General features: G+C 41.9%; 1 protein-coding gene across 3 annotated transcripts in view; it reads left to right on the top strand.

Annotated features, from left to right (window-relative positions):
- Positions 1–6,292: 6,292 nt before the first annotated feature.
- TTC28 (tetratricopeptide repeat domain 28) overlaps positions 6,293–14,234 on the top strand; it is a 625,439-nt gene continuing 617,497 nt past the window's right edge. For all 3 annotated transcript variants that reach the window (XM_075830954.1, XM_075830961.1, XM_075830946.1), the window contains exon 1: positions 6,293–6,499. In XM_075830954.1, the coding sequence (XP_075687069.1) occupies positions 6,467–6,499 (33 nt within the window). In that variant the 5' untranslated portion in view covers positions 6,293–6,466. The remainder of the gene's footprint in view (positions 6,500–14,234) is intronic.

Genomic DNA, 14,234 nt, shown 5'->3' with positions numbered 1-14,234 from the left:
AAGCGGTATTATTTGGGTCTGTCTAGTAAGAACCAGTAGCCCCATATTAATGGGCTGCATTCACTTCATTAATTGGTTAAATGACAGACAATACCCTTTTTACTATTTCTTTACACTTTAGATGGCAGTATAATATAAATGTCAGATTTAGGTCAAAATCTCCTCAGCAATATCAATGTTGTCAAATCATATGTTATGCCTATGCCTAAAGGTTCAGAATTTTCACCTACACAGAAACCTAATGAACATGTCCTACTGCCGATGCATTTTTCCAACCTCCTCTCTGAGAAGAATTCAAAATGACACCGATGTTTTTCATATTTATTTAATAAATCTAGAATGACCATTTACACCCCTTTTGAGAGATAAAATATAAACACACACAAATACTGGACTGATTTCCTATAAATATCCAAAACTGGCAACAATGTCTTATAACTGTCAGCAGAAGTACCTGGTTCAGTTTATTTTTTAAGCGTCATGGATCAATATTGCATTCAAGTGAAGATCATCTTATCTTTCGTTGAATACAGATGTGGCTAGAATCAATATAATTATGATCTTTGCGAGAATTTAATGTATTAAAACGGATTAGTTGGAAGGGGAATTTCTATAGGGAGTACTGAAGTTGTTGTTGCCCCAGGGCTCTAGGGCCTAGGGGGGGCTAACAGCCACATAAGGGAATACCAGGGTTTATTCTTTGTACTGTGTGTGCATTATCTTTTAGCTTTATCAACATGTTTATTATCCCTGTACTCTAACATCCCTGTGATCTTTATCCATTCCTTTTTACATAACTATGCTTATTATCTCTGCTCTGTGAGATAACCTTCCTGTGATTTTTCAGTGTACCGTAGATCATCCACGTACTGTGACATCGTTCTGTTTATTATTCCTGTTTTGTGAGATCATTTTGTGCATGTTCCTATTATAAAGACATCACTGTATTTATTATATCTGTATTGTGACGTAACATTGTTTATTATACCTGCACTATCACATGACTGTATTTATTATCCATGTGGTGGGAATAATTATGTGCATTATCCAGGTTCTGTGACATAACTGTACTGGCAAAGTAAGAATTATTCCTGTGTAGTGACATCACTGTGCATCTCACAAGTCACATCCCTGATAATGTACAGAGATTGCAGTTGCACCTGGGAAATAGTCTGTGAGGTCGCCCAATGGTTCCACATAAAGGGATACCAGAATTTTAAATTGCATGTCAAGTTGTTTCAGATTTTGTATCATGGTTTAGGAACTACAAGCTTCTCATTTGTTAGTTGAAGTATTTTTGACAACCCTGGTTGTCTTCCTCTGACTTCCCGTACAAGCAATATTTTATTAACCCCTATCCGCACGAGTCAGTAACTATACGTCGTCGCGGGAGGATACTTCCCGCGCGAGGACGTATAGTTACTGAGTTGTCTCCAGTGCACACTGTCAGCGACAGTGTGAACCGGCAGGTCAGCTGTTGCCGACAGCCGACACCCCACTCTTGCCGGCCAACGGTCCTTTGCCGCTGATTCCGGCAATTAACCCCTTAAATGCGGCGATCGGTTGCGAAGGCCGCATTTTAGGGTTTTCTAGCATACCGGTCTGAAATCGCGGGGTTTGCCAATAGTTAGAATGGCAAACAGAGGCCAAACAATGGCCTCCGTGTCTGCCATGGACAGAAGCCCATCAGGACCAACCTACGGCTATCACGAAGATATAGAATAAAAAGTGATCAAAAAGTCGCATGTACCCCAAAATAGTACCAATAAAAACTAACACCCATCCCGCAAAAAACAAGACCTCCCACAGCTTTTTTGACTAAAAAATAAAAAAGTTATGCAATTTTATTGTACAAACGCTGCAAAATATAAAAAAAACTATATACATATGGTATCGCTGTAATCGTATCGACCGGCAAAATAAAGTAAAACATAATTTATTGCGTACGGTGAACGCCGTATGAAATAAAGTATTTAAAACGCCAAAATCACTGTTTTTTATAAAAAGTGATCAAGAAGTTGTATGTACCATAAAATGGTTCCAATAAAAGCTACAGCTTTAAGTTATGCCTCTCAGAATGTGCTGATACAAAACAATATTTTTTTTAACAAATAGTCTTTTCTTTGTAAAAGTAAAATATAAAAAAAATATATAAATTTGGTACCACTGTAATCGTATTGAGACGCAGAATAAAACTACCTGTTCTACTACCAGTAGCTGTTATTCATATGCCAACCAGACCACATGGGCCAAACATGTAACTGTGATATGAATACATGTGTGTGCCAGAACAGATTGTATATTATCAGAATTTGTAAGGCCGATAAAAGTCCGATGCCCGTCCAGTTTCGCCTATTGTTCTGCTAGGGTGGACACATTATATTGAGTTCACAATGACTTATTTCTGTCCTGGCACATTATCCCTCAGCAAAGCCTATATTCAGTATTCCTCGGCAGACTGTTTTGTTATGAAGGAAATTAGATCATAGAATGAGGTAAAGAATGTGACTACTTCTGGAGAACTCTCACAAATTACCTTGTCTAGGATTTAGACTATAACCCATGCATTAGACCAATGGACTTTGACATTTATATTTCGACCCTCCCTTATCGTTTTTGTTGCAATCTGTTCTTTATCTGTCAGCTCACCTCCTATATTAATTATCTCTCAAAAAAAACCGGAGTGCTTCTTTAACTACTTTATTGAAATGAAAAATCCTGCTCTTTGTCTAGAGAGAATTTGACAGCTCAACATTTTCTATCCTGTCTGACCGACTTCTAATAACCCATTTCACTAAACACCCCAACGCGCTGATTCTCTAAATATTTTCAGATTTTCTGTGTATAAAGCTGGCCATAACTTAAAATTAGGATATGCACAACGTGACCAAACAATCATATGTCATCGCGCAAAGTGGCAAATGATGGGGCGTCATTGGCCGATCATGCCATACACGCCTAGTTTCAGCTGGAGACGTCTGTGGCCGACCTAATTGGTCAAAATCGGCTTTCATCTTATGTGTATGGCCAGCTTAAGGGCTCATGCCGACAATACTGTGTACATGGGTGTGAGGCACCATATTCTCCCTTAGAAGCCATGCTACTTCTTCCTTGTGAAAGGGGGTTTCCAGAGAGAGAAAATTGATGGCCTATCCTCAGGATTGGCCATCTATATCTGATCAATAGGGTTCTGACTCTCGGGAACCCCACCGATCAGCAGTGTTGAAGGGGCTGCGGTGCTTGTGCGGGCGCTGCTTCCCCTTCATTCCCTTTACTGCTCAATACTCTCAAATGCTGACATTTGTAATGGCGGTTCACAGTATTACAGCCTTTTCCCATTCAAGCGGAGAGTCGAAGGATAGGACCTCAATATTCTCTCTCATGAAAACCCCTTTAATATAGATTTATCTGTAGCATCTTTAAAGTATTAAAATGAAGGTGCATAATAAAAGGATGTCCGCTCTATTTATTCAGCTTTTTTTTTTTTATCTGCACCAAGACTTACTGTAGCTCATGGTCTCCAACTTGGTTTAATTCCTGGAATGGATTCTGCTGTCGGTTGTTGGAACAGTATGTGGCCTGCACAGTGGACTGAATTAGGTTGGTGGGACCCCTGAGCAATAAAATGTAGTGGCGGCCCACCATAATTACATTTTTTTATAAAAAAAACAATAGCACACAAATAGGTCATTATTGTCCGGGCGGTCCGCTATCAGAAGTAAAAAATGTATTAGGACCCCAAAATGAATGCATACCCAGAACCCCGAAGGGCCTGTGCACATCACATTTGTGCCAGTTTATCGTGTACGTGGGGAAAGCTCCAGAAGTACATGATAAGCGTTTCCATAAAGCTCCATTAGCCCAATGGAGACCAAAAGAGTGTCCGTTTGTCTCCCGTCAGACTAGTATACGTCGGTGTACCTTCTTTTAAAGATAAAATAGTGTCACTGTCTTCCAACACTCTGACCAGAAATTCCGGTGTTGAGGGCTCCTGAGTTCACTGTTCATATATGGAGTGTTAGAGTCCCCTGCCAGAATGCCTACGATGCTCTCGCCGTGAACTTCAGCATTGTAGCTCCTGACATCGCTGTCCATATATGGACAGTAACGTCAAGGACTTACCCAGGGTCGGAATCCCTGGCCAGAGAGCTTGCGATGCTCTGGCCGGTACCTTCGGCATTGTAGCTCCTGACATCACTGTCCATATATGGACATTGACACCAGAAGCTTCCACAGGCACAGCGCTTCAGGGAGCGCTCTGAATGGGGGGGGGGGTTTCAGGAAACATATATGTATATGCCTATACAGTGGGATACATTGCATGCTTCCAGCAGAGCTATACGTCGGTAATCCTCCCAACGTTTACCTCTGACGGGGCAAAAATGTGATGTGCACAGGCCTAAATAAATTCAGACCCCAAGAATAGACTATAAAATAAATCCCGATGACAGTATTAATACAGACCCAACCCTAAAATGAATTTAAACCCCAAAATTAATTCAGACAGACCAAAGACCATCCACTTACTTATCGCGCCTTGGCCCTCTTCTTTTCCAGGCGCCACCACACTAGGTCCTAACGCTGCCAGCATTAAGATCTTGAGTGCGGTGCTGGAATGCATCAGAACCTAGTGCGGCGGCTCCTGGAGGGCAAGAGGAGCGAACAGTGGTAAGTGATGGTGAGTGATGATACACATACACACACACAACCTACACTATACACACAGCCTATACTATACACACACACTACATATAGTACACTTCACACACTACAAATTTACTCTTAATAGTTTTAGATCTCCTCCTCTGCGGTGCTTGGGTCCAGCTAGTTGTGGTTCTGCCATGATTTGTAGCAGAAATGCAACTGTCTTGCTGGGGTTTGCAACCACTGTTTTTTTGGCTGCAATTTGCTAAAAATTGCGGCAAAACTGGAAAATGTACAAACATGCAGGGTTGGTGTTGTGTCACGAGCGTGTTCAGTCCGTGATTTATGGTCCACAGGTCGGCCGCATTTCCCGGACTGAGCACACTGCAGGGAGCTGGGCTCTTATCGTCATATATGACGCTAGAAGTCGCTGCCTCGCTGCGGAAAACTGTCACGTACTGAAAACATGTTTTCAGTATGGGACAGTAGTTCCGCGGAGAGGCAGTGACACCTAGCGTCATATATAACGATGACGATAAGAGCCCAGCTCCCTGCAGTGTGCTAAGTCCGGGAAACGCGGCCGACCTGCGGACCATATATCACGGACTGAACATGCTCGTGTGAATCCGGCCTAAGAGAAGCCCCCCAAGGTGGTGGACATGTCCCAGACACTGTCCCTATAATCCAGCCCTGCCTGCACCTGAGGGGGCATGTGGCTGGCACTAAGTACAGTGTAGTTGCACTAATGGGGACACTGTGGTTGATTCTTATGGGGATGCTAGTGCAGATTCATCAATGTATTTAATGAAAAACTTATGAAGCTCTTGTGTCACTTGCTTGTATGCTGCTCTTATACCAGGTTCATCATTGACATCTGTGGTACCAAACCTCCCCCATTGTGGCTGATCATCTATACAAAGTAAATACTAGCAATATGACAATATGTACAAATAACAATGTGACTATTTTGGCAAGAGTCAGGAGTAAACTTTTAACTGCTCACTGCCGGCATTGAGCTCTTCCCAGCTGCAGTGGCCGGCAGTAAGTCGCAGTGGCCAGCAGTGAGCTCTTCCCAGCTGCAGTGGCCGGCAGTAAGTCGCAGTGGCCAGCAGTGAGCTCTTCCCAGCTGCAGTGGCCGGCAGTAAGTCGCAGTGGCCAGCAGTGAGCTCTTCCCATCTGCAGTGACCGGCAGTAAGTCACAGTGGCCAGCAGTGAGCTCTTCCCATCTGCAGTGACCGGCAGTAAGTCACAGTGGCCAGCAGTGAGCTCTTCCCATCTGCAGTGACCGGCAGTAAGTCACAGTGGCCAGCAGTGAGCTCTTCCCATCTGCAGTGACCGGCAGTAAGTCACAGTGGCCAGCAGTGAGCTCTTCCCAGCTGCAGTGGCCGGCAGTAAGTCGCAGTGGCCGGCAGTAAGTCGCAGTGGCCGGCAGTAAGTCGCAGTGGCCAGCAGTAAGTCGCAGTGGCCGGCAGTGAGCTCCTGGCAGTGCTGAGCCTCCTCACACTTTGCACTGCTCCTGTTGCCTTGGTCCCTTTCCTCAATGCAGGACGTAACTAAACTCCAGCAGGGCTGAGCTCATTGTTTTACTTTGCAGGGAAAACTGAAACCTATTTCCGCCGCTCCCTCCTCCTCCTCCTTAGAAAAAGGGGGGAGACTTGGCTATGAGAAAAGGATGTGAAAATATGGCGAACTTTCCCTGGGAAATGCTCAGTGCGAACCGTTACTTGTAATAGAAGTGTAACAGAGGCTGCCTCACCACAAGAACTTTATGAAAACTGCCATGGCTTTCACTGTCAGCACTGCTACTACTGTGTGAGGAACAATGGAGCAACAGGCTATGAAGAGAAAGGACAGGGTACGAGGCTCAAAACTTCTTTGTTGACTTTGTAATTAACCCTGTGATGATCCCTCATGCAGACACAATTGTTTGTACGGTATATGTTGGTACCGTGACTTCCATTGTATGAGATTGCGCAGAAAGCGCCAAAAAAGCTGAATTGTATGTTATGAGGGGAGGGTGGGGGTAGTAGTTTACACCTTTGTGTTCTTCCAAGCCTTCACTGAAGACAATACAACTTCTTGTAACTATTTCACTGCTGGCTACTACCCCTAAAGACTTCTCTATGCTGTGTAGTTCTCTGTGGGAGGCGAAGGGTTAACCCTTTGTGGTCTGAATGCGATTAAGCTGTGAGCCTAGTAGTAGTAAAACTTTCTAACACTTGAGGTGACCCTGTTCTGGGACCTGAGGGCGAGGGATGCTGAGGGCATGGGATGTCAGACTAGTAGAAGGGGCACTAAAAGTTGGGTAGTGTCTAAACTTTAGAAGTTGACAAGAGTGGAGGGAACAGGCGGTAACATAATATGGACATATGCTGCTCCCTTCCAGTTCAGCATGGCGCTGATGGACTGGGCTCTCACATGGCGTTCTAGTGGCGTTTTTGCAGCTACATGTTAGTGAATTGAGATGTATGACATTTCCATTCACTCGTTACAGTCTGGCGGCTGTTTTCTATAACAAATTGCCTTTTTTTATGTTGTAGCAACTGTAGATGTGGTGTTTTTGAGACCAGAAATGAATATAATAAATGTACAAATGTTTAGGTTCCATTCATTATTTGTTCTTTTTTTTTAAATAGATAGCGAAGAGGTGAACAGCATGTTAAATAGGGAATTTAAAGAACACATGGGGTCTCGGAGTAGGGGCATAGATGTATGAAACAAAGGGTAGAGTGTCAGGCCATTCATGTATATATAGAGAAAGCCGGGTAATGGATATAAGAGTAGCCCTAGGGAAGTTGCTGAGCGTTGGCCTTGTCCTTTCAGTGTTACTTCTTGTTTTCTACAACCCGTCACACACCCTTCCCGTTTGATTGTCAGAAGTTAGGAATAATGGAATATCGTTAATAAAAAATGGCGGACATGGGACAGATTACAAGACGGGAATCCAATAATTTGTGGTGTAGTATTCACATCGGCACGGAAAGGCGGTTTGTGGTTAAGATTCCATACATCATGGCATTATAAATCACATTCACTTATGTCTTAATAATAAAATGTATATATGTGGACACTTGACTAGGCAGAAGGTATTTTGACTACGTTCTTCTTTATTAAATAATATAAAATCAATAAAGGGAACCTGTCACGCTGAAAATGCAGTCCAATCTGCGGGCAGCATGTTTTAGAGCAGCAGGAGCTGAGCAGATTTATATATTTTTGTAGCAAATAATTCAGTATAACTTGTAAATTATTCATTTAAACCTCTGCTCTTTCTAAGCTTAGGTGTCCAGTGGGCGGTCCAATTTGCTGACGAAATTGCTACAAAATTCACTATGTGTGAACATACTCTAAGGGTCCTCTTAGACGGCCCGACATGGGCCGTGTAAACGAGCACCGATCAACGAGACACCTGATTTATCTGCGCTCGTCTGCTCCATTCACAAGGAGCTATGTATGGGGACGAGCGATAGTTGCTATGATTCTATCATGTCGGCAGCACGTCTCCCTGTTTACACAGGGAGATCTGCTGCCGACAGTGATAATATTTTCTGCTGCATAACGATATGATCAGCCGATGAACAAGGTTTTTCTCGTTTATCTGCGGATCGTTGCTCCTGTTTACACAGGGCAATGATCGGGAACGAGCGTTCTGTGAATGCTCGTTGTCTGATGATTGGCCCTGTGTATAATCTGTCACCAGATTATAAATGCCCTATCTCCTACATAATCTAATTGGCGCTGTAATGTAGGGGACAGTGGTTTTTATTTTGAAAAATGATAATTTTTGTGCAATTTATGAGCAATTTTAGTTTTATGCTAATTAGTTTCTTAATGACCAATTGGGTGTGTTTTTACTTTTCACCAACTGGGCGTTGTACAGAGGAGTGTATGACGCTGACCAATCAGTGACCAATCAGCATCATACACTTCTCATTGTTCCATGGAAAATGCGTGCCACACGCAAAGCACACTGATGCCAATACGCATGGCACACGGACATGAAATGTAGAAAAAACGCTTTGTTTTTTACGCGCGCATATCGGACATGCTCATCTGAATGTAGCCTAAGGCTAGATTCACACAGGGTGGGGAAACTCGGACGTGATAAACGTGACGTTTTTCCCGTCCGAAATGCCCCTGTGAGGGTTCCGTTTTCAAGGATCCCCATAGACTTGAGCCTATTCAGGCATCCGTGAAAATGGAAGATAATAGGACAGGTTCTATTTTTCAACGGACCGTTCACACAGTCCATTGAAACAACGGCCGCATTGAAAAACATGTGTCCGTGTGACGGCCGTTGTTTTAACAGCCATCACAAGGACGTATTCAACGGTCGTGTAAATAAGGCCTAACATTCCCTTGTGAGAGTATTCACTCCTTTGGTGTTTTTCCTGTTTTGTTGCATTACAACTTGAATTGAAATTAATTTTTAGGGGGTTTGCACCATTTGATTTAAGGTCCTACTTCACAGCCCAACGAGGGCCGTGTAAACGAGCGCTGATCAACGAGACAGCTTAGCGCATCTCCCTGTTTACACAGGGAGATGTGCTGCTGACAACGATAATATTTTAGGCTGCGTAAACGATACAGTCAGCCGATCGCTCGTTTGCCCGATAATTGGCCGGTGTAAAAGGGCCCTTATACGACATGCCTACCAATTCAAAGGAGCATAATATTTTTTACTGTGACACAATCAATAATTAAAGCAAATAATAGGGAACTTTAATGTGCATAAGTGTTCACCCCCTGAAAGTCAATACTTTGTGGAGCCACCTTTTGCTGCAATTACAGATGGAAGTCTCTTGAGGTATATCTCTAAGCTTATCACATCTAGACACTGGGATTTTTGGCCATTCTTCCAGGCAAAACTGCTCCAACTCCTTCAACTTAAAAGGGTTGCATTGGTGTACAGCATTCTTCAAGTCATGGCGCGGATTCCTAGTTGGATTGAGGTCTGGGCTTTGAAAAGACCATTCACAGACATATAAATATTTTCCCTTAACCCCTTCACGCACCTGGGCGTAAATGCACTGGACATGCATTTACGCCCAGCTGCGCGAAGGGGTTAAGGGAAAATATTTATATGTCTTTGAATGGACGGTGAGCAGTAACTTTGTGCACCTGCGCGTGCAGTTACGTCTGCACTTTAACAGTTAACCGCCATGCGGTGCTACACCGCAGCGGCGGTTAAAGGGAATGTGTTGCCAGAAAAACATGTTTTTTCTCTAGGGTGTCTGCCCTGCTCTCCGTGTTGCCGATCAGCGGCACATTGCCGCTGATTTTGGCAATTAACCCCTTAGATACGGCGGTCGATTGCGATCGCCGCATTTAATAGGCTTAGAGCAGATTCACAGCCCCCACATGCATTTGCGGGGGGCTGCCGATGGTTTTCACGGAAACCGGAGGCCGGACAGTGGCCTCCGGGCTGCCATGTACGGAAGCCTATGAGGACCAGCTGGAGGCTTGTCCTCATAGGCTTCCTGTCAGAGTGACTGTCACGTCACACTGACAGTTAGAATAAATGACACTACGTAGTTGTAGGTAGTGTAGTGTATTACAGCAGCAATCCGAGCTACAAATCTAAATGTCCCCTAGTGGAACAAGAAAAAAGGTAATAAAAATGTTTTATAAAAAAAAGTGTAAAAATAAGTTAGAAGTTACATAAACAAGAACTGCTTTTTTTTCCTATAAGTCTTTTATTATAGGAAAAACTGAACACGTTAAAAAAGTACACATATTTGGTATCACTGCGTTTGTAACGACCCAAACGATACAACTTTAATATTATTTTTCCCGCATGGTGAACACCGAAAAAAAAATAAGGAAAAAAACAATGCTAGAATCACCATTTTTTGGTCACCAAAATATAGAATAAAAAGTGATCAAAAAAGTTGCATGTACCCCAAAATAGTACTAATAAAAACTACAACCCGTCCCGCAAAAAACAAGCCCTTAGACAGCTTTTTTGACTGAAAAATGAAAAAATTATGGCTCTCAGAATATGGTGACACAAAAAATATATTTTTATAAATAAGTGATTTTATTGTGCAAGCGCTACAAAAGATCAAAAAAAGATATATGCATATGGTATCGCCATAATCGTGTCGACCCGCAGAATAAAGTAAAATTGTCATTTAAATCACACGTGAATGCCGTAAAAAAAAAGAATTAAAAACATTGTCAGAATTGCTGGTTTTTGGTCACCCGACTTGCCAAAAAATTAAATAAAAAGTGATAAAAAAATTGCATGCACCACAAAATGGTACCAATGAAAACTACAGATTTTCCTGCAACAAATAAGCCCTCACACAGCTCCGTTGGTGAAAAAGTAAAGAAGTTCTGTCTCTCAGAATATGGCGATGCAAAATGTGCAGTGTGTTCCAAAAGCGGATAAGATCGGGCACCATTTATCTGTGCGACACTGGCCACATATCTATGTATTATTATTTATTTACCCCATTATTATACCCTCTTACTATACCTTGATGTACTCCGCACAGATTACATATGCCCCCACATTATAAACTGAAATACCAGCAAAACCCCAAACAGAACTACCACCAAGCTACATCTGCGCCCCAAAAGCCAAATGGCGCTCCCTCCCTTCTGAGCCCTACAGCGTGCCAAACAGCAGTTTACGTCCACAGATATGGGATCGCCATACCCGGGAGAACCCGGTTAATATTTTCTGAGATATTTGTCTTCAGTGGCACAAACTGGGCACAACATATTGTGCACTAAAATGGCATATCAGTGGAAAATTTTCATTTTCACTCTGCACCATCCGCTGCGCATTAACCCCTTCGCGCACCACGACTTAATATCATGTCGTGGTGTGGGGGGTGATGTATGGAGCGGGCTCACGCGCTGAGCCTGCACCATACGCTGCGGGTGTCAGCTATGTATTACAGCTGACACCAGTGACAACGGACAGGAACAGCGATCGCTCTGTTACAGGAGCCTGTAAAAATGACAATATACTGGAATACATTAGTATTGCAGTGTATTGTACCAGCTATGTACTGATTGCTGGTTCATGTCCCCTAGGGGGACTAATACAATTTGTAAAAACAAAAGTAAATAGTTATTATTAGTGAAAAAAATTAAATAAATATTTAAAGTTCAACAAAAAAAAACCTTTTCCCATTTTTTTTAGTTATGGCTCATGGAAAGAGGGGATTGAAAAACAAAAAATAAAAAGCAAAAAATGGATCAGTCCGGAAAGGGTTAATTAATTTCTTATGAAAAAACATTTATGACCACATGTGGGGTATTGCCGTACTTGGGAGAAATTGCTTTACAAATGTTGGAGTGCTTTTTCCTCCTTTATCCTTTGTGAAATTGAAAAAATTCAACATTTTAGTCGAAATAATGTTGATATTCATTTTCACGTCCTAATTCTAATAAATTCTGCAAAAGACCTGTGGAGTCTAAATGCTCTCTATACCCCTAGATATATTCCGTAAGTGGTGTAGTCTTCCAAATGGGGTCACTTTTGTGTGGTTTCCACTGTCTTGGCCTCTCAGGGTCTTTGCAAATTCTACATGGCACCCGAAAACCATTTCAGCTAATTTGAGCTCCAAAAGCCAAAAAGCACTCCTTCCTGTCTAAGCCCCGCTGTGGGTCCAAACAGAAGTTTATTACCACATATGGCGTATTTCCGTAATCGGGAGAAATTGTTTTACAAATGTTTGGGTGCTTCTTCTCCTTTACTCCTTAGAAATGTTAAATTTTTCAGAAAAAAGTAGATTTTTACTATTACAGACTAATTCCAATGAATTCAGCAAAACAACTGTGGGTTCAAAACGCTAACTTTACCCCTAGAAAAATTTCTTGATCGGTGTAGTTTCCAAAATGGGGTAACTTTTTTGGGGTTTCCACTGTTTTGGTCCCTCCAGGGCACTGAAAACTATTCCAGCAAAATCAGAAATCCAAATGGTGCTCCTTTTATTCTGAGCCCTGCTGTGGGTCCAAAAAGCAGTTTATCACCACATATGGGGTATTGCTACAATCAGGAGAAATTGCTCTACATATGTTGGGGTATTTTTTCTCCTTTATTCCTTGTAAAAATGAAAAATTTCTACGTTTTGTCAGAAAAAAAAAGTAGATTTTCAACTTCACATACTGAGGGCTCATTTACACGAGTGTGTAATTTTCACGCGCGTCGCAGGGACCTATATTAGTCTATGGGGCCGTTTAGACAGGTGCGTGATTTTCACGCAGCGTACGTCCGCTGCGTGAAACACACGACATGTCCTATATTTGAAGTCAATGGGTGCGTGAAAACCACGCATGTCACACGGAAGCACTTCCATGGGACAAGTGTGATTCGCGCAACAGCACTGTAAAGGATGAATGAAAACCGAAAAGCACCACGTGCTTTTCTGTTTACAAACATCCAAACGGAGTGTCATAATGATTGCGGCTGCGCGAAAATCACGCAGCCGCGCATCATACGCTGATGACACACGGAGCTGTTAATTGCCTTTTGCGCACGCATAACGCCGCATTTTTTGCGTGCGCAAAACGCACACGCTCGTGTAAACCCGGCCTAATTCAAATAAATTTAGCAAAAATTGTCTATTCAAAATGCTAACTATACCCCTAGATAAATTCCTTGAGGGGTGTAGTTACCAAGATGGGGTCACTTTTTACTGTTTTGGCACCACAAGACTTCTTCAAACCTGAAATGGTGCCTAAAATATATTCAAAAAAAAAAAAAGGAGGTCCCAAAATCCAATAGGTGCACCTTTGCTTCTGAGGCCTGTGTTTCAGTCCATTAGCACACTAGGGCCACATGTGGGACATTTCTAAAAACTGCAGAATATGGGCAATAAATATTGAGTTGCATTTCTCTGGTAAAACCTTCTGTGGTATAGAATAAAATGTATTACACATAAATTATGGCATAAAAAAATTAAATTTGTACATTTCACCTCTAATTTGCTTTAATTCATTTGAAACGCCTAAAGGGTTAAAACACTTACTGAATGCTGTTTTGAATACTTTGAGGGGTGCAGTTTTCAAAATGGTGTGATTTATGGGGGCTTTCTAATATATAAGGACCTCAAAGCCACTTCAGAACTGAACTGGTCCCTGAAAAAATAGCCTTTTGAAATTTTCTTGAAAATATGAGAAATTGCTGCTAAAGTTCTAAGCCTTGTAACGTCCTAGAAAAATAAAATAATGTTCAAAAAACTATGCAAACATAAAGTAGACATATGGGAAATGTAAACTAGTAACTATGTTATGTGGTATTACTATGTTTTACAAGCAGATACATTTAAATTTAGAAAAATGCTAATTTTTGCAAATTTTCTCTAAATCTTGGTGTTTTTTTACAAATAAATATTGAATTTATCAACCAAATTTTTTCACTAACATAAAGTACAATATGTCACGAGAAAACAAATCTCAGAATCGCTTGGATAGGTAAAAGCATTCCAAAGTTATTATCACATAAAGTAACACGTCAGATTTGAAAAAATCGGCTGTGTCCTGAAGGCCAAAACAGGCTCAGTCCTGAAGGGGTTAACATAAAAAAAACATTATTTCTCTTCTACAGACTTACATCTAATTAATGAAACTAA

The sequence above is a fragment of the Rhinoderma darwinii genome, chromosome 1 (genome assembly GCF_050947455.1).
Source record: "Rhinoderma darwinii isolate aRhiDar2 chromosome 1, aRhiDar2.hap1, whole genome shotgun sequence".
NCBI lineage: Eukaryota > Metazoa > Chordata > Amphibia > Anura > Rhinodermatidae > Rhinoderma > Rhinoderma darwinii.
Note: the sequence above shows the minus strand (reverse complement) of the source record. Positions and strands in the feature narration are given on the sequence as shown.